A 19,123-nucleotide genomic window follows, 5' to 3' on the forward strand; every position below is an offset into this window, starting at 1 on the left:
CAATTTTAATGTTGATTCTCTAAAGAATCTTATTGCTGTAGAGACATGTCTTCATTCTAACTTTATGGTTTCTCTTTCTTTTCCTTCCTCTATCTCACCTACATCTTCATATCTTCTCTATTACCTTTCTCTCTAAAATGAAGAGGATTTGTTGCATGTTGTTTGTCAAAAATTGGTCTAAGCTTGTAGGTCACACCTCCAAGATTCTGGACAACTCCGGTGAGCATTGCTTGCGTTTTCATGGTCTTGCTTTATTGCTATCAGTAGTTGTTTTGAATATAGTTTTAGCTAAATTTCGGTACATATTAGTAATTGTACCTGATTTACACTAATAATTGTACCCGATTTACACACTCATTGTCGCTTTGATGAATTTTTTCTTAAGGTATCAAAAGTGATTGTAATTTTGAAGTGGACTTTGCACTCATGTGTTTGATGATATGTCTATGTCATATTATTTGGAGTATTATGTTGTCCTCCTCCTATTTGGGGTACAATAGTGAAATCTCTAGGAGCGTCTGAGCATGGACTCTTTTAGAAGAAAGTATTATCTTTCTTTGAGCACTCTGGGGCCAATTTATGGACTTGAGTAACCATATGACTGTTACCATCTTCCACACACTAAATATGTAGGGTATGATTGTTAGTTACATGTTATTGATATTATTTTTTTTCTTTGTTTGGTAGGTTGTTCTACCTGATTCCTTTGAAATTGCAGAACAGTAAGATTACACAAATAATCCAGTGTAGTATTAATGGCCGGTTTGCGCACTATCCCTTTTTTGTTCTTATAGACTTAATTACTCACCTGAGAAAATATGAGGAACATCTTGATACTGAAAATACTGTAAAAATTACTGATGATATAATAGACTCCCATCGACCTTTTTCTTTATCCTTTGGAATTGGAATATTACAAGCTTGAATTTCTTTTGATTTCTTATGCATTGCACTTAGAAATATACTTTCTCTGTGAAAAATATTCCTCCTTGTGATTCATTTGAAGGGATCCATTGCAGGCGATGGTCTTTCTTCATGATTCTATTATAAATTTCTATATCTTAAAGTCACTGAATCATTTGTTTTGATTTTGCTTCTTCGAGACCTATTTCCAAGCCAAAAGAGGAAGAATTTGCCTCCTTTTCGCTTAAGAGTTGATGGAAAATGTGGTTCCATCAAATTTCTTTTACAAGTTCATTTAATTGAGAGATTTCTTCTATTCTATCATATTTAGCTCTTGGATTGTATTCATGTACAATGACTGAACTTCTGCATAGGGTGATAATAGCATAAAGATAAGCTTAGCTTAAATAGCTGGTGACCATACGAGATATAGCCTACATTCCGAGTTTCTTCGCCTTGTACGTTGTGAAAATTGCCTTTTCCCCTCTCATGTGTGTTATTTTGAGGTTAAATTTTTCTTCTCCTCATATCTCAAGGATGTAGTTGAGGTTTTTTAAAATAGTTCTGTAGATTTTATCTTTTGCTAACTCAGGAGTATGAAAATAATTTTGCTTTTAACAAATTATGGCAACTTTTAGTGGCCTTTTTTGTGGTTCCAGAGCATTTTTTTCTTTGTTGCAGTGACATGTATTTTAAATATATTTGTGTCAACATAGTAGACGTACAGTTTAAATAGAAATGAGAGTTTGGGTGTACGAGCATGGGTAGTTTTGAATTGTCAATTCAGATTAAACTCATACTTTAGACTTAGGATGTAATGTCAATGACTGTAAAACATGTGTTTTTCCCTTTTACCCAATAAACAAAGAAGTAGTTTTATCAACACACCTCATTTAAATTTGTGACGATCTGGCCGGTTGTCTTAAGAATTAACGCTCCGATCCCCGATTAACTACTTTCCCCAAGTTTATTTATGCTATTTCGATTTGCCAGGATGTTCGATTTTGAGTTTCGGAGAGTTTTGGGACACTTAGTCCCTAAATGAGAGCTTAAGTGCTGGAAAGTTGACCGTAGTCCGAACAATATGAAGACAACCTCAGAATGGAAATTCGATGGTTTCGTTAGCTCCGTTGGGTGATTTCGGGGTTAGAAGCGTGGTCGGAGTGTTTTTTGGAAGTCCGTAGCTAATTTAGGCTTGAATGTCGGAAGTTGAATTTTTGAAGTTTCCGGTTCGATAGTGAGATTTTGATCTGAGGGTCGAAATAAAATTCCGAGAGTTGCAGTAGTTCCGTTATGTCATTTGGGATGTGTGTAGAAAATTTTAGGTCATTTGGAGGTGGTTTGGTTATATTTTTGATCAAAAGCGTAATTCGAAACTTTTTGGAAAACTTAGGCTTGAATCCGATGTGTTTTAGTTGATTTGATGTTGTTTGAGGTATTTTGAAGATTGATACAAGTTTGAATAAGGTTTTAGGATATTTCGATGTCTTTGGTTGAGGTCCCAGGTGCCTCGGGTGTGTTTTGGATGCTCGACGGATCATTTTTAGTTGTTAATTGTAGAATTGCAGGTTCAGTTGTTGCAGATATTTACTCTTTGCGTTCGCGAGTGGACCCTCGCATTCGCAAAGATTCAGTGGAGGTTAGTGAAATTTTAGCCTTCGCGTTCGTGAGGAAGGCTCCGCGTTCGCGAAGGGCTGGAAACTTGTGAACCGCGTTCGCGATTGGGCTTCGCGTTCGCGTAAGAGGAAAATTGGCCCAGTAGAATTTACTCATCGCGTTCGCGATGCGAGGAACGCGTTCGCGAAGGTTTGTCTGTGCAAGGCATCGCATTCACGGAGTGAGGGACGCATTTTCGAAGATGGAAAAATGGTTAAAGTTATTTTATGCTTCTCGAACGCGAGGCTTTGACCGCGTTCGCGAAGAAGGAATTTTCTAGGCAGATATAAGATTTCAAAATCGAGTGTTTAGCCATTTTTATCAAAACTTAAGATTAGGAGCTCGGATTTGAGCGAGATTTTGAGAGATTTTCAAAGGTATCGATTGGGTAACGATTCTTAACTCATTTTTGCTTGTAACTCGTTAATCTAAACATGAAATCATCCTTTAATTTCGGAATTTGTATGAAAATTAGGGAAATGTTCTTAGGCCAAGAAATTGAGTTTTTGTTGGGGATTTGACATCGAATTTGGATAATTTTAGTATGGTTAGACTCATGAGAGTGTGAGGATTCTGAAACTATAAATTTTACCCGATTCCGAGACTCGGGCCCGAGGGGCGTTTTGGTCATTTCACATAATTTCGCGTATTAGCTTAGAATTTAATTGTAGAATCAGTTACTTGAAGTGTTATTTACATTATGCAATCGAATTGAATAGATTTGGGCCATTTGGAGTCGAGTACTCGTGGCAAAGACGTGGTGTTGGGTTTATTTTGAGCCGGTTCAAGGTAAGTGGCTTGTCTAACCTTGTGCGGGGGACCTTTCCCTTAGGATATGATATATTTGGTAATTGAAATGCGTTGTACGTGAGGTGACGAGTACATACTTGAGCTAATTGTTGAAAATCCAGTTTTACTTTAAGTATTTCAATTGAGTTCCCTTTTAATGCATTATTCTACTTGCGAATTTAGGCGGTTGTAGTTTAGAAAAGCATGTTTAGTTGATTTAATTGCCTATTTGCTTAAATTGCCTTAATTACATTATGTGAAGCATGTTAGGCTAGAATTAACTATTTACTTGATACAAAATTTTGCATTTAATTGAGTATTCTTGTGTTGCTTCTATGTGTTTTTAATTTGGGACTATGGGACGACATCCCCGGAGATCCCCTATACGTATTTATGATTTGGACTGAGGTGCAGGATACCAAGAGATCCCTGGCACGTATATTGAGGATACCAAGAGATTCTCAGGATACCAAGAGATCCCTAGCATATATTGAGGATACCGAGAGATCCTCGGGATACCAAGAGATCCACACCATATATTGAGGATACCGAGAGATCCTCGGGATACCAAGAGATCCCTAGCATATATTAAGGATACCGAGAGATCCTTGGGATACCAAGAGATCCATGGAATATATTGAGGGTACTAAGAGATCCTCGTGATATTATGTGATCCTCGGTTACTTCCTTGTGTTTTGCCTTTATCTCTGTTTCCGTTATTGTACTCTTATTATCTTATGTATATTCTTACTGTAGATTTTCAATTTTACTGTTTATCTTATCCTGTCATCGTTATATTTATTTAATCTCAGTAGGGCCTTGACATTCCTTGTAACTACCCAACCGAGGTTAGGCTTGACACTTACTAAGTACCACTGTGGTGTACTCATGCCTCTTCTGCATATGTTTTTCATGTGTAGATCTAGGTACCGTTGATCAGGTCTACTATCCTTGAGGGAGGCGACCGCTCTAGAGACTTCGAGGTACATCTGCCGCGTCCACAGACCGAGAAGTCCCTTCCTATTCTTGCTTTTAGTATTTAGCACTTCTGTACCTTCCTGTTCTTATTAGACATTCCGGAGTTAGAGCTATGTAGTATTGATCTTAGCTTGTGATTCATGGATTTCCGGGTCTTAGATTTGTTTTTTGAATTGAGAGTTAAACATGGTGTATGCCGAGTGGCACATTTAAATAGTGTTACTACTTAACTTCTGTTTTAAATTATTTACTTCTGCAAATTTTGATTTTTCTTCCGCAAATTAGACTTATCTAGTCGTAGGGACTAGGTGACATCACGATGGTTCACGGAGGGCGAACCGGGGTTGTGACAAGTTGGTATTAGAGCTATAGGTTCATAGGAGTCATGGATCATAAGCCGGTTTATTACAGTCTCGCTGATCGGTACGGAGACATCTGTACTTATCTATGAGAGGCTATGTAACTCTTTGGAAAATTTCCACTTCATTTGATTCCTTGTCGTGCGATATTTTGACATCACTATTCTAAACTTCTGTCTTCTATTCTCTCATAGATGGTGAGAACACGTGCTACCCGAGATGATCAGGCAAACATGCCCTGTACTACAGCCGTCAAAGGCTGGGGCCGGGGTAGAGGCCGAGGATGCGCACGTGGTGCAGCCAGAGCACCTATGCGAGCTGCTGCTGTGGTACCACCATCGGATCCAGCCTGAGTCCAGGAACCTAACATGCCTACTGCTACTACTACTCCAGCTCTTTAGGAGACGTTGGCATTGTTCATGAGCATGTACACCACTTTGGCTCAGGCAGGTTTGCTTCCCCTTGCTACAGCCACATCCTAGGCCGAGGGAGGAGCACAGACTCCCGCCGCCCGCACTCCTGAGCAGTGAGTGCATGTTGAGCAGGTCCTTGAGATTATTCATGGACCGCCTGCAGTGCCAGTTCAGCCCGAGGACAAGGCAGCGGCTTTCGAGGATGAGCAGTTAAGGCTTGAGAGGTTCAAGAAGTACAAGCCCCCCGTATTTAGTGTTCTATCATCGGAGGATGCTCTGGGGTTTTTTGATGTGTGTTACCGCATTCTCCGTACCATGGGTATCTCAGGATCGAGCGGGGTTTCCTTCACTACCTTCCATCTTCGAGGAGCCACCTATGAGCGATGGCGCACCTATGAGTTAGACAGTCTAGATGAGGTTGCTTCACTGACTTGGGCTTAGTTTTCAGATCTGTTCCTAAGGGATTATGTCTCTCAGAGCCTCAGGGATACATGGCGCGCTGAGTTTGAGCATTTGCACCAGGGTGCTATGACTTCCTCAGAGGATGCTGTCTGTTACACTAGTTTGGCTAGGCATACACCAACTTTGGTTTCGACTGTCCGCAAGAGGGTTCGCCAGTTTATTGAGGGCCTTATTCCCAGTATCAGATCTAGCATGGCTCGTGAGTTGGAGATGGATATTTCCTATCAGCAGGTGGTGATCATTGCTATGAGGATTAAGGGTATGCATGCTAGGGAGAGAGAGGAGAGGGAGGCCAAGACGTCTCGAGAGTCGGGCTATTATTCTGGTGCCCGTACCCTAGCTGTAGGTCGTCATGGTAGGGGTTATATGAGTCGCCCTATTCATTCAGCTCTTCCAGTAGCCATTAGTGCTCCAGCTCCTCCTAGGCCTTAGGAGCCTTATTATGCACCTCCGGTTTCTAGTGCGCCTTCTACGCGGGGTGCTTTCAGAGGTCAGTCCAGCAGACTTGGCACTAGCCAGTCACAGTCACCGCGTCCTCCTAGGGCTTGTTTTGAATATGGTGACACATGCCACGTGGTGAGGGATTGCCCTATGCTTGGGAGCAGTGCACCTCTACAGACTTCTCAGCCATAACGTGCCTCCAGAGTTCTCAGGCTATGATTACAGCTCCAGTTGCTACCCCACCTGCTCAGCCCGCTAGACATGGAGGTCGGGGAGGTAGAGCTCGCCATCGAGGAGGAGGCTAAGTTAGATACTATGCCCTTCCTGCTCGTACCGAGGTTGTTGCCTCTGATTCTATCATCATAGGTATTGTCATGGTTTGTCATAGAGATGCATCGGTTCTATCGATCCAGGATCTACTAACTCTTATGTGTCTTCTTATTTTACTCTGCCATTTGGGTGTATCTAGGAATCCTTTGAGTTCCCCTATTTGTGCTTCTACTCATGTGGGAGATTCTTTTGTTGTGGACCGCATTTATTAGTCATGTTTGGTTGCTTTTAGTGGTTTTCAAACTAGACCCGATCTATTATTACTCAGCAAGGTTGATTTTGATATTATCTTGGGCATGGACTAGTTGTCGCCCCATTATGATATTCTTGATTGTCACGCCAAAATTGTGACGCTGGCTATGCCAGGTATACCGTGTGTTGAGTGGAAAGGTACTTTATATCACACTCCCAGTAGAGTTATTTCTTTTCTTTAAGCTCAGCATATGGTTGAGAAGGAGTGTGATGCGTATTAAGCTTATGTGAGAGATGTCAGTATTGATACTTCTTCAGTTGATTCAGTTCCAATAGTACGGGATTTTCCCGATGTATTTGCAGCTGATCTTCTAGGAATGCCGCCTGATAGAGATATTGATTTTGGCATTGATCTATTGCCGGGCACTCAGCCCATTTCTATTCCTCCGTATCGTATGGCTCCTGCTGAGTTGAAGGAGTTGAAGGATCAGTTACAGGAATTGCTTGATAAGGGTTTTATTCGACCCAGTGTATTACCTAGGGGTGCTTCTGTCTTGTTTGTGAAGAAAAATGATGGTTCTATGCATATGTGTATTGATTATAGTCAGTTGAACAAGGTTACAGTGAAGAACCGTTATCCTTTACCTCATATTGATGATTTATTTGACCAGCTTCAGGGCGCACAGGTGTTTTCTAAGATTTATTTGCGCTCAGGTTACCATCAGTTGAAGATTTGGGAGCCAGATATCCCGAAGACTGCTTTCAGGACTTGGTATGGTCATTACGAGTTCCTTGTTATGTCATTTGGGCTGACCAATGCCCCAGCAGTCTTTATGCATTTGATGTACAGTGTGTTCCGGCCGTATCTTGACTCATTCGTCGTTGTCTTTATTGATGATATTCTGGTGTATTCCCGGAGTCTGGAAGATCATGAGCAGCACCTGAGGACTGTGATTCATACTCTGAGAGAGAAGAAGTTATATGCTAAGTTCTCGAAATGTGAGTTTTGGTTGGATTCAATGGCATTTTTAGGCCACTTGGTATCGAGTGAGGGTATTCAGGTGGATCCGAAGAAGATAGAGGTCGTGCAGTGTTGGCCCAGACCATCCTCAGCTACAGAGATCCACAGTTTCCTTGGTTTGGCGGGTTACTACCGTCATTTTATGGAGGGGTTTTCGTCGATTGCAGCCCCTATGACCAGGTTGACCCAGAAAGGTGCTCTATTTCAGTGGATGGAAGAGTGTAAGGCGAGCTTTCAGAAGCCCAAGACAGCTTTGACCACAACCTCAATTTTGATACTACCTACAGGTTTGGGGTCTTATACGGTCTATTGTGATGCCTCGAGGGTTGGTCTCAGAGCGGTGTTGATGTAGGACTGTAGGGTGATTGCCTACTCGTCCAGACAGTTGAAGATACATGAGAAGAACTACCTTGTTTACGACGTTGAGTTAGCTGCCATTATTCACGCCGTGAAGATTTGGCACTATTATTTATACTGGGTTCCTTATGAGATTTATACTGACCATCGGAGCTTGCAGCACTTGTTCAAGCAAAAGTATCTAAATTTGCGCTAGAGGAGGTGGTTAGAGTTGCTAAATGGCTATGATATCACTATTTTGTATTACTCGGGCAAGGCTATTGTGGTGGCCGATTCTTTGAGTTGCCGGGCAGAGAGTTTGGGGAGTTTGGCTTATTTACCAGCATCAGAGAGGCCTATGGCGATGGATGTTTAGGCCTTAGCCAGCCAGTTTGTGAGATTGAATCTTTCGAAGCCCAGTCGGGTTCTAGCTTGCGTGGTTTCTCGGTTGTCTTTATTTGATCGTATCAGGGAGCGGCAGTATGATGACCCTCATTTTTTTGTCCTCAAGGACAAGATTTAGCATAGTGATGCTAGAAAGGTGACTATTGGTGATGATTGGGTATTGAGGATGTAGGGTCGGATTTGTGTACCCAATATTGATGAGCTTCGAGAGTCGATTTTAGAAGAGGCCCGTATCTCGTGGTATTCCAATTATCTGGGTGCCACGAAGATGTATCAGGATTTGAGACAGCACTATTGGTGGAGGTGGATGAAGAAAGATATAGTTGGATTCGTAGCTCGGTGTCTCAACTGTCAGCAGGTAAAGTATGAGCACTAGAGACCGGGTGGGTTGCTTTAGCAGATAAAGATTCCAGAGTGGAAGTGGGAGCGGATCACCATGGACTTTGTAGTTGGGCTCCCATGGATGTTGAGGAAGTTTGATGCTATTTGGGTAATTGTGGATCGGCTGACCAAGTCCGCTCACTTTATTTTTGTGTGTATTACTTATTCTTCGGAGCGGTTGGCAGAGATTTATATTTGGGAGATTGTTCGTCTGCATGGTATTCCGGTTTCCATCATTTCAGATAGAGGTACCTAGTTCACATCACGGTTTTGGAGAGTTGTTCAGCATGAGTTAGGTACTCGGGTAGAGTTGAGTACAACATTTCACCCTCAGACAGATGGATAGTCCGAGCACACTATTCAGATTCTTGAGGATATGCTCCGTGCGTGTGTGATTGAGTTTGGAGGGTCTTGGGATCAGTTTTTGCCATTGGCGGAGTTTGCTTACAACAATAGCTATCAGTCCAGCATTCAGATGGCACTTATGCGGCTTTATATGGTAGGCAGTGTAGATCTCTGGTAGGTTGGTTTGAGCCGGGTGAGGCTAGACTATTGGGCACAGATTTGGTTCAGGATGTTTTGGAGAAGGTTAAGGTGATTCAGGATAGAATCCGTACAACCCAGTCCATACAGAAGAGCTATACATACCGAAAGGTTCGTGATGTTTCCTATATGGTTGGAGAGCGGGTTCTGCTTCGGGTTGCGCCTATAAAGGGCATTATGAGATTCGGTTAGAAAGGGAAGTTGAGTCCGAGGTTTATTGGCCCTTTTGAGATATTGAGGCATGTTGGGGAGGTTGCTTATGAGCTTGCCTTACCTCCCAGCTTGACAGGAGTTCATCCGGTATTTCATGTTTCGATGCTTCGGAGGTATCACGGCGATCTGTCGCATGTGTTGGATTTCAGTTCAGTCCAGCTGGACAAGGATCTATCTTATATTGAGGAGCCAGTGGCAATATTGGACATACATGTTAAAAAGTTGAGGTCAAACCAATGGCGGGGTCTGCAGGTCAAGGAGGCGACCTGGGAGACCGAGCAGGATATGTGTAGTCGTTACCCTCATCTTTCACTACTTCAGGTATGTCTTTATACTCGTTCGAGGACGAATGAATGTTTAAGTGTAAGAGGATGGGATGAACCGGCAGGTCGTCTTAAGAATTAATGCCCGATCCCCTATTAATTGCTTTTCCCAAGTTTATTTCTGCTATTTTGATTTGCCAGGATGTTCGGTTTTGACTTTCGGAGAGTTTTGAGAAACTTAGTTCCTAAAAGAGAGCTTAAGCGTTGGAAAGTTTACCATAGTTATAACAGTGAGAAGACGGCCTCGGAATGGAAATTCGATGGATCCGTTAGTTCCGTTGGGTGATTTTGTGGGTTAGAAGCATGTTCGGAGTGTGTTTTGGAGGTCCGTAGCTAATTTAGGTTTGAAATGGCGGAAGTTGAATATTTTAAGTTTCCGATTCGATAGTGAGATTTTGATCCTAGGGTCAAAATGGAATTTCGAGAGTTGTAGTAGTTCTATATGTCATTTGGGATGTGTGTGCAAAATTTCAGGTCATTCGGAGGTGGTTTGATTGGGTTTTTGATCAAAAGCGTAATTCGGAAGATTTTGGAAAACTTAGGCTTGAATCTGATGTGTTTTGGTTGATTTGATGTCGTTTGAGGTGTTTTCAAGATTGGTAAAGGTTTGAGTTTTAGGATATGTTGATGCATTTAGTTGAGGTCCCGGGGCCTCGAGTGTGTTTCGAATCTCGACGAATCATTTTTAGTTGTTAAAAAGTTGCAGAATTGTAGGTTTAGCTTTTGCAGATATTTACTCTTCGCGTTCGCGAGGAAGACTCCGCGTTCGCGAATGGCTGGAAACTTGTGAACCGCATTCGCGATTGGGCTTCGCGTAGGAGGAAAATTGGCCTAGTAGAATTTACTCATCGCATTCGCGATGAGAGGAATGCGTTCGCGAAAGTTCGTTTGTGCAAGGCATCGCGTTCGCGGAGTGAGGGACGCGTTCGCGAAGAAGGAAAAATGGTCAAAGTTATTTTATGCTTCGCGAATGCGAGGCTTTTACCGCGTTCGCGAAGAAGGAATTTTCTGGGCAGATATAAGATTTCAAAATCGAGGGTTTAGCCATTTTTATCAAAACTTAAGCTTGGGAGCTCGGATTTGAGCGAGATTTTGAGGGATTTTCAGAGGTATCGATTGGGTAACGATTCTTAACTCATTTATTCTTATAACCCATTAATCTAAACATGAATTCATCCTTTAATTTCAGAATTTGTATGAAAATTTGGGAAAAGTTCTTAGGCCAAGAAATTGAGTTTTAGTTGGGGATTTGACATCAAATTTGGATAATTTTGGTATGGTTAGACTCGTGAGAGTGTGAGGATTTTGAAACTATAAATTTTACCCGATTCCGAGACACGGGCCTGAGGGGCGTTTTGTCATTTCACATAATATTGTGTATTAGCTTAGAATTTAATTGTAGAATCAGTTACTTGAAGTGTTATTTACATTATACAATTGAAATGAATAGATTTGGGCCATTTGGAGTCGAGTACTCGTGGAAAAGACGTGGTGTTGGGTTGATTTTGAGTCGGTTCGAGGTAAGTGGCTTGTTTAACCTTGTGCGGGGGACCTTCCCCTTAGGATATGATATATTTGGTAATTGAAATGCCTTGTACGTGAGGTGACGAGTGCGTACGTGAACTAATTGTTGAAAACCCGATTTTACTTTAAGTATTTCAATTGAGTACCTTTTTCTTGCTTTATTCTACTTGCGAATTTAACCTGTTGTAGTTAAGAAAAGCATGTTTAGTTGATTTAATTGTTTATTTGCTTAAATTGCCTTAATTGCATTGTGTGAAGTATGTTAGCCTAGAATTAACTATTTACTTGGTACAAAATTTTGCATTTAATTGAGTATTCTTGTATTGCTTCTATGTATTTTTAATTTGGGACTACGAGACGGCATCCCAGGAGATCCTCTGTACGTATTTATGATTTGGACTGAGGTGCGGGATACCATGAGATCCCTGGCACGTTTATTGAGGATACCAAAAGATCCTTGGGATACCAAGATATCCCTAGCATATATTGAGGATATTGAGAGATCCTCGGGATACCAAGAGATCCCTAGTATATATTGAGGATACCGAGAGATTCTCGGGATACCAAGAGATCCCTGGCATATATTGAGGGTACTAAGATATCCTCCTGATACTGTGAGATCCCCGGTTACTTCCTTGTGGTTTCCCTTCATCTCTGTTTCCATTATTGTACTCTTATTATCCTGTGTATATTCTTACTGTAGATTTTCAATTGTACTGCTTATCTTATCCTGTCATCTTTATATTTATTTAATCTTAGTAGGGCCTTGACCTTCCTCGTCACTACCCAATCGAGGTTAGGCTTGGCACTTACTGAGTACCGCTGTGGTGTACTCATGCCTCTTCTTCGCATGTTTTTCATGTGCAGATCCAGGTACCGCTGATCAGGTCTACTATCCTTGAGGGAGGCGACCTCTCTAGAGACTTCAAGGTACATCTGCCGCGTCCGCAGACCGAGAAGTCCCTTTCTATTCCTTCTTTTAGTATTTAGCCGTTTTGTACCTTCCTGTTCTTATTAGACATTCCGGAGTTCGAGCTATGTAGTATTGATCTTAGATTATGTTTCATGGATTTCCAGGTCTTGGATTTGTGTTTGGTATTGAGAGTTAAACATGGTATTTTCCGAACGACACATTTAAACACTATTACTGCTTTACTTCTGTTTTAAATTATTTACTTCCGCAAATTTTGGTTCTTCTTCCGCAAATTAGGCTTACCTAATCGTAGAGACTAGGTGTCATCACGATGGTTCACGGGGGCGAACTGGGGTCGTGACAAAATCCTAAACCTGATAGCATTCGAATGTCAATTTCTTTTATATAGAAAAAGCAATAGATTTGGGTGAAGCTCTAGTCCTCTATCTGGTCTAGATGACAAATAGACAGTCAAAATTCATAGGCTGAAGCTCGGTAAGCTTTTTCTATTAGATTTAGTGTTGTTAATTCTATTTATTCATAGCAAAACGATTTCCAATATCAGGCTAAGAATTGCTAGGTGTTCCACAAGAAGACATCACTCATTGAGGCTCCACCTTTCTTGCCTTCTCTGGTGAGTGACAATTGAGTTTTCTCCTTTTGCTTTATTGTCATAAATTTTGGCTACTGGATGTGATATGTCTTCTGCTTTGAGTGGATTCAATTGTAAAGTAGTCCCTTCGATCGACTTGCAAGGGAAAATAGAAAGTGAAAATAAGCAAATAGGGGTATTGAAGTTGGTATTAATGTGTTGCAATTATTGTGTTCGAGGAATTACATGTAATAACAAATGTGTTGTTGCACTATTCAAATTTTCAGCATTTTATTAGGATGCTTTCTTGTTGCATGTTCTAATCCCGTCTAAAAAAAAATTTTGGGGTCAGATTTTTCATAATTTTCATCTGCTTGAGAGTAAATCACGAAAGTTAGATACTTGCTCTAATTCTATGTAGTACTGATGCTTTTTGCTAATTTTCGCTAATCTGGGCCATATAATGAGATTGGTCGATTTTTGGTGAAAATGAAAATCTTTCTACTCCAATCCTGTTTTAGAAAACAATGCAGTTAGATCGCTAGAAGGCAATATGGTGAAAAACCTACCTTAAAAGTAGCTTGTTGTAGTTGGAATAGCCTATGGAGTAACTTTGACATGTTGCTAATGTTTTGTTGCACTATTCAAATTCTCTGCTTATTGAATATTGAATGCATGTGGTTAGTTTTCTGCTAATGGTTATGTACGTGTAAAAGGAAAATATTGGGTAAAGTTTTTATATTTACTTCAATATGTGATACTATTTATGATTGTATAATAACTGGGGTTTTGACTTCAGGTTCATATAGTAGTCTGTTTTGGGTATATCAGGAAACTTAACAAGATAGAATTTTTGAATGGTGCCTGTGTATGTAAAAGAGATCTACTATTTGCTTTGACTTTTCTTCTCAGCTAACAGTTACTCCATACTTTTATTTATTTTAGGTTGACATGAATCCATCAAAGTCTGAAATGGGAGCAACTTCAAAGAATGTACATCATGCATATATTCAACCTGGTGCTTTAGCAAGAGGAAGAGGACACAACTTTGGATCTTTGGGATCTATAACAACAAGTATTGGAAAGAGAACTCTTATTGGCGAAAGTAAAAATCACAACTCAACAGCTTTTGAGCAGAATAAGCTTGCACATACTAATAATCTTGTTCCCTCTGGTTTCGCTTCGATGGAAGACGATGCTCCCCTTGATCAAGACTCAGAAGCGAAGCAAGGTCTCTTAAGTTATAATTTTTTTTTGTTTCTTATTGAACCAGTATTGGTTTAATGTTTCACATAAATCAAAATTTGCAGAAACAGGAGGAGCTTTGAAGAATGTAAATCTTGCATACATTCAACCTACGTCTTTAGCAAGGGGACGAGGGCAAAGCTTTCGATCTTTGGGCTCTGCAAAAGTAAATGTTGGCACAAAAAATCTGTTTGGAGAGATTAAAAATTACAACTCAGGGGCTTCTAAGCAGAATAAGCTAGCACATAATAGTAATAATCTTATGCCTCCTAGTTTTGATATGATGGAAGAAGATATTCTCTTCAGTCAAGAAGCTGAAATGATGCATGGTCTCAAGTTTTAATTATCTTTTTTGTTTGTTATAAGACTGGAAGTTATTTTATGCTTTACTCAAATTAAAATCTGCAGAAGTTGGAGCTACTTCGAAGAATGTACGAGACATTTGCAGTCAACCTGGTGCTTTAGCAAGGGGACGCGGGCAAAATGTTAGATCTGTGGGCTCGTCAAAAGGAGGAAGCGTTGTAAAGAGAAATCTTGTTGGGGAAAGTAAAAATCACAACTCAACAGTTTGTGAGCAGAATAAGCTAGCACATAATAGTAATAATCTTATGCCTCCTGGTTTTGATATGATGGAAGAAGATATTCCATTCACTCAAGAAGCTCAAATGATGCGGGGTCTCAAGCTTTAATTATTCTTTTTTGTTTGTTATAAGAGTAGAAGTTATTTTATGCTTTACTCTAATCAAAATCTGCAGAAACTATAGCTACTTCGAAGAATGTACGAGACACTTACAATCAACCTGGTGGTTTAGCAAGGGGACGCGGGCAAAACGTTAGATTTGTGGGCTCGGTAAAAGGAATCGTTGGAAAGAGAAATGTTGTTAGGGAAAGTAAAAATCACAACTCAGCAGCTTCTGAGCAGAATAAGCTAGCACATAATAGTAATAATCTTATGCCTCCTAGTTTCGATCCGATGAAAGACGATGTTTCTCTCGCTCAAGAAGATGAAATGATGCAAGGTATCAAGTTTAATATTTTTTTTGTTATAAGATTGGAATTTAATTTATGATAAAAATTAAAATTTGCAGATCTATGTTAATCTGAGAACCCAAAAAAGGTGAGAGGAAAGAATAGGAATAAAGATGTTGCGGTACTCAAATCTGGAGAAAAGTTTAGAGTCAACTTTTACCACAATCGGGTTGTTGGGAAGCATCAAGCCTCATTTTCGAGACACTTGGGTATATTAGTTCGTGATCGTAATATATGTCCATTGCAAGTACATTCATGGAAGGACATCAGAGAAGATAAGCTGGAACACATGTGGCGAGCTGTTACGGTAAGAATCTAAAGCACTATAAAGCAATATTTTAATTGAAAGTACTTGAAATTTTTGTTACCGTTCCAACTCTATTTATGGTCTATATTAGATATGCTGATGGTGGATGGAAATTTTTGTTAAAGTAGTTCTAATCAATGCTAATTCCACAAATGATCTGTTGCATTTTATATTCAATTAGTTTCACTGCATCCCTTGTCAGGATCACTTCTTGAATCTCTAGGTCTAACTTAGACAGTGTATTCTGTGACTATGAAGTGTTATCTAACTAAGATGTTAGTTAGAATTTTAGAAAAACCTCAAATAGATCTTTTTGTATCACCATTGTTGCCCCAGCTTTGAACATAATGAATCCGGGGAATCTTCCAAATTAATGTCCAAACCTGTATCTGCATTTTCCTTGAGTTTGTGAGTAAGCAATTTTTGCATCTTGCATTATCCTGATTTGTGGTGATGAGCTGAAGAAGCCACGTTCATTATATCCTTTGTGTTGTATATGATTAATGCAAATGCATTGTACCAGCTGTAGCACCTTGTGATCCATTGCAGCTGCTCTGTAAAATATGACATCTTTATACCAGCAATTGTGCGCATGAGTGAGTTTGCATAGTTTACTGCAGATCTCTTATGAGTTCGAGCAAAATTCTGAGACCAACTTTGTTCGGTAGCCTTCCTGGTATATGGGGATAATGAATTGCACTGAGATTTTAGTCTAGAATGTACTCATCGATCCCATTTTCGAACACCAAAATCCCATGTCATAGCTGATCATTCAGCACTTGGCAGTAGTTGTTCTTGTTGAATAATTCTTCTGGTGTGAGAGTTAAGCTGCATTTTATTGACACAATGGTATGATGCCCCTTATGTCTTATTGACACAAAGGTATGATGCCCCTAAGTGCAGATGTTTCTCCCTTAAAAATTCCCAAATGGTTCCTACTGTACTAGAAATTATCAAGACAATACAATTTCTAAACTTGTGGACATCAGAAAATGCTAGGATATAAGAATACAATATTCCAAATAAAACAAGTTTGGGCAGGCATGAAGAGAATCTTTACTCACTATTGTTCCTTTGAGCTGAGTGGTAATGTGAGCCCTTTCAGAGTCACTTAGAAGCTTGGACAAACCAAAATCAGCAACTTTTGCGTTTAGGCGTTCATCCAGCAAGATGTTGTTGGACTTGATGTCTTTGTGTATGATATGAGGATTAACAAGGTCATGAAGATACTGCGAACTTCGGGCTGCTCCAAGGGCTATCTTCAGTCTCCCATCCAATCTAACCTTATCCCAATCTTGCCTACAAGTACAAATCCAATTACATTTTCCAGAGGCACATTCCCCTTTTGGCAAATTTCTAATGATCCAATTTTAAAGAATCAATAAGAAGGAAAAATCTAAGGTGCTAGTCAAGGAGCATGTTTCTTATTCTCTAGATAAAACTCTATAGGAAGCAAAACTGTTGGAGATTTTAGTGTTCCTTGCCCTAATTACATGTTCCAGATCTCATGGAAAATGGTTCAGCACTTCCACTCCTAATTTTAAATATTGGTTTTTTGTTAATGACACCATCCGTAGTATTTTGCAATAACTAATCGTAATAACTTCTTGGACTTCCCATAATGTAGGTAACAGGTAGTATAGCAAGCACCTCTATAGTCTTCTCACAATAATGTTGTTAGTGAATTATTACACATATTGTAATATTTTGTTGTAAAGCTGCAGCCTTTAGTGTAGGTTTTTTTGTATATCTCTTAGTCTGTAAGGTCACATTTAATGTCAAAACTTCTACTTGATTACATTTGTTAAGTGACTAACATGAAGGCTCTCCATAGTTTCTCAATGTGTACCTAGCACAGTAACACCTGCTTCTACATTACCCTTCTGCATGGGGTATTTGGGTGTGGAGGGAAATTAGTTTGATTCTCTGCGTATGATTTGATTATAAGTTACTGCTTCAAATAATGTTGTGACTTATGAGGGTTAGTGAATTATTACAGATATTGTAATGTTATGTTGTAAAGCTGCAGCCTTTATTGCAAGTTTTTTGTGTATCTCTTAGTCTGTAAGGTCACATTCAATGTCAAAACTTCTACTTGATTACATTTGTTAAGTGACTAACATGAAGGCTCTCCATAGTTTCTCAATGTGTACCTAGCACAGTGACACCTGCTTCTACATTACCCTTCTGCACGGGGTATTTGGGTGTGGAGGGGAATTAGTTTGATTCTTTGCATAGGATTTGATTATAAGTTACTGCTTCAAATAATGTTATGACTTATAAGGGTTAGGCTAAAAAGGGAAGAGAATGCTACATTTGATTACTTGGGACATATTTGTTATTTCTTCTTGAAATCCAAGAATTTGCATACTGGAAGCTAGGTTTATAGCACTGTAAAGTACTAGAGCTTATTGGCTGTTGACTTTTCTGTTGCCTCTTATAGAATGTTTGATCACAATAAGTCATTTTTTGTATATATTATTGGCGTGTAGTTTCTAAGGCATGTTGCTGCTCTGAAGTCTCTAAGCTCTACGTAATTTAGAAAATGCTTTACTTATGAATCTTTGTGAATGCTGAAGATCCTAGGTCTTAAGCAATGTAACTGAAAATAGACACATTTTGTTTGAAACAGTAAAAACTATCTTTAGTTTACATGAATTTTTTACTTTCTTGATTAATGATTTTGCAAAATATCTAGGACAAATTTGACAGTGATGACATGAATCATCAAAGAGATCATGTGTTAAATCATATGAGAAAGTTATGGACCAAGTAGAGAGGATCATTGCATAAGTATGAGAAGTTTAAGCCATTGCATGAAGCACTAAAAGATGTCCTGGATGAGGTAGACAAGAGTGATTGGGAATGGTTGGTCAGGAACATTTTTTAAGTGAAAAATTTAAGGTAAGACTTCATAACTACTTTTAACTTCTTATTATTGTAAGTAACTTTTTATTATTGTAAGTAATATCTCATGATTTCAATGGTTTGTTCTTAATATAGGAAACAAGTATTAGAAACTCGATCAATAGGTCTAAGTTGAGAATGCCTCATCGTATGGGTAGCAAGCCGATTAGAGAAATTATTTACGAATTGGTAAGTGCACAGTGCAATCCTATAAAATAAATCTCGTCTTTGTTTGACTTGTTTATTTAAATGTGACGGGAGGCAAAGATGGTAATCCACCGAACATGGTGACTATCTTCTTTGAGACTCACAAGAAAAATGATACGCTTGTAGAACCTGAAGCTGGTGAAAAATATGTATGTTTATTGATGAACTTCATTTTACATCCTTCATTTTATTTTGATGTATTATATTATTTTAATTTTTCTTATATTTTATAGGCTGAGATATAAGAACTGGTACAGTCTGAGCCATCTCTTACGAATATTGAGGTAGTAGAAAGATGCTTCGGACCTCAAAACAAGAGTCATGTGGTTGGATTAGGGGGTGGTATAACCACTAAGAAGTTAAAAGGCGGTAGCTCCTCAAAGGCTGCAATACTGACTGAGCTGAATGCAGTTCGAAAAGAAAAAAAATCACAACAGACCGAGCTAAATGCAACTAAAAAAGCAAAAGAATCACCAGAAATAATGTACTGACCTTGACATATGTACAATTACTCTAATATTGAAATCTAATTAGATATGTGCATCTCAGATTCATTGTTTGAACGTATAACATTATTTGAGATTTGAGGTCCAGATCTGTTTTCCGTTGCTTGCACGGATAGCCAAATACTTTTTGCAAAATGTTGATCAATGT

At 39.4% G+C, this 19,123-nt stretch overlaps 1 protein-coding gene across 1 annotated transcript; it reads left to right on the top strand.

Annotated features, from left to right (window-relative positions):
- The first annotated feature begins 4,321 nt into the window (after positions 1-4,321).
- LOC107830668 (uncharacterized) lies at positions 4,322-19,062 on the top strand. The gene is made up of 11 exons (XM_075250710.1): positions 4,322-4,331; positions 11,196-11,265; positions 12,137-12,199; positions 13,720-14,005; positions 14,085-14,270; positions 14,428-14,616; positions 14,775-15,038; positions 15,108-15,355; positions 18,054-18,259; positions 18,359-18,451; positions 18,703-19,062. The coding sequence occupies exons 4-8, from the start codon at positions 13,726-13,728 to the stop codon at positions 15,116-15,118; spliced, it is 930 nt and encodes a 309-aa protein (XP_075106811.1). The 5' UTR covers positions 4,322-4,331; positions 11,196-11,265; positions 12,137-12,199; positions 13,720-13,725; the 3' UTR covers positions 15,119-15,355; positions 18,054-18,259; positions 18,359-18,451; positions 18,703-19,062.
- Positions 19,063-19,123: the final 61 nt, after the last annotated feature.

This window comes from Nicotiana tabacum, chromosome 1, assembly GCF_000715075.1.
Source record: "Nicotiana tabacum cultivar K326 chromosome 1, ASM71507v2, whole genome shotgun sequence".
Lineage (NCBI taxonomy): Eukaryota > Viridiplantae > Streptophyta > Magnoliopsida > Solanales > Solanaceae > Nicotiana > Nicotiana tabacum.

Bases quoted from the DNA above. Each gene is read 5' to 3' on its own strand.
- LOC107830668 (XM_075250710.1), top strand. From the start codon at position 13,726: ATGAATCCATCAAAGTCTGAAATGGGAGCAACTTCAAAGAATGTACAT. The intron at 14,271-14,427 runs GTAATAATCTTA...TAAAATCTGCAG, and splicing joins GAATAAGCTAGCACATAATA to AAGTTGGAGCTACTTCGAAG. The intron at 14,617-14,774 runs GTAATAATCTTA...CAAAATCTGCAG, and splicing joins GAATAAGCTAGCACATAATA to AAACTATAGCTACTTCGAAG.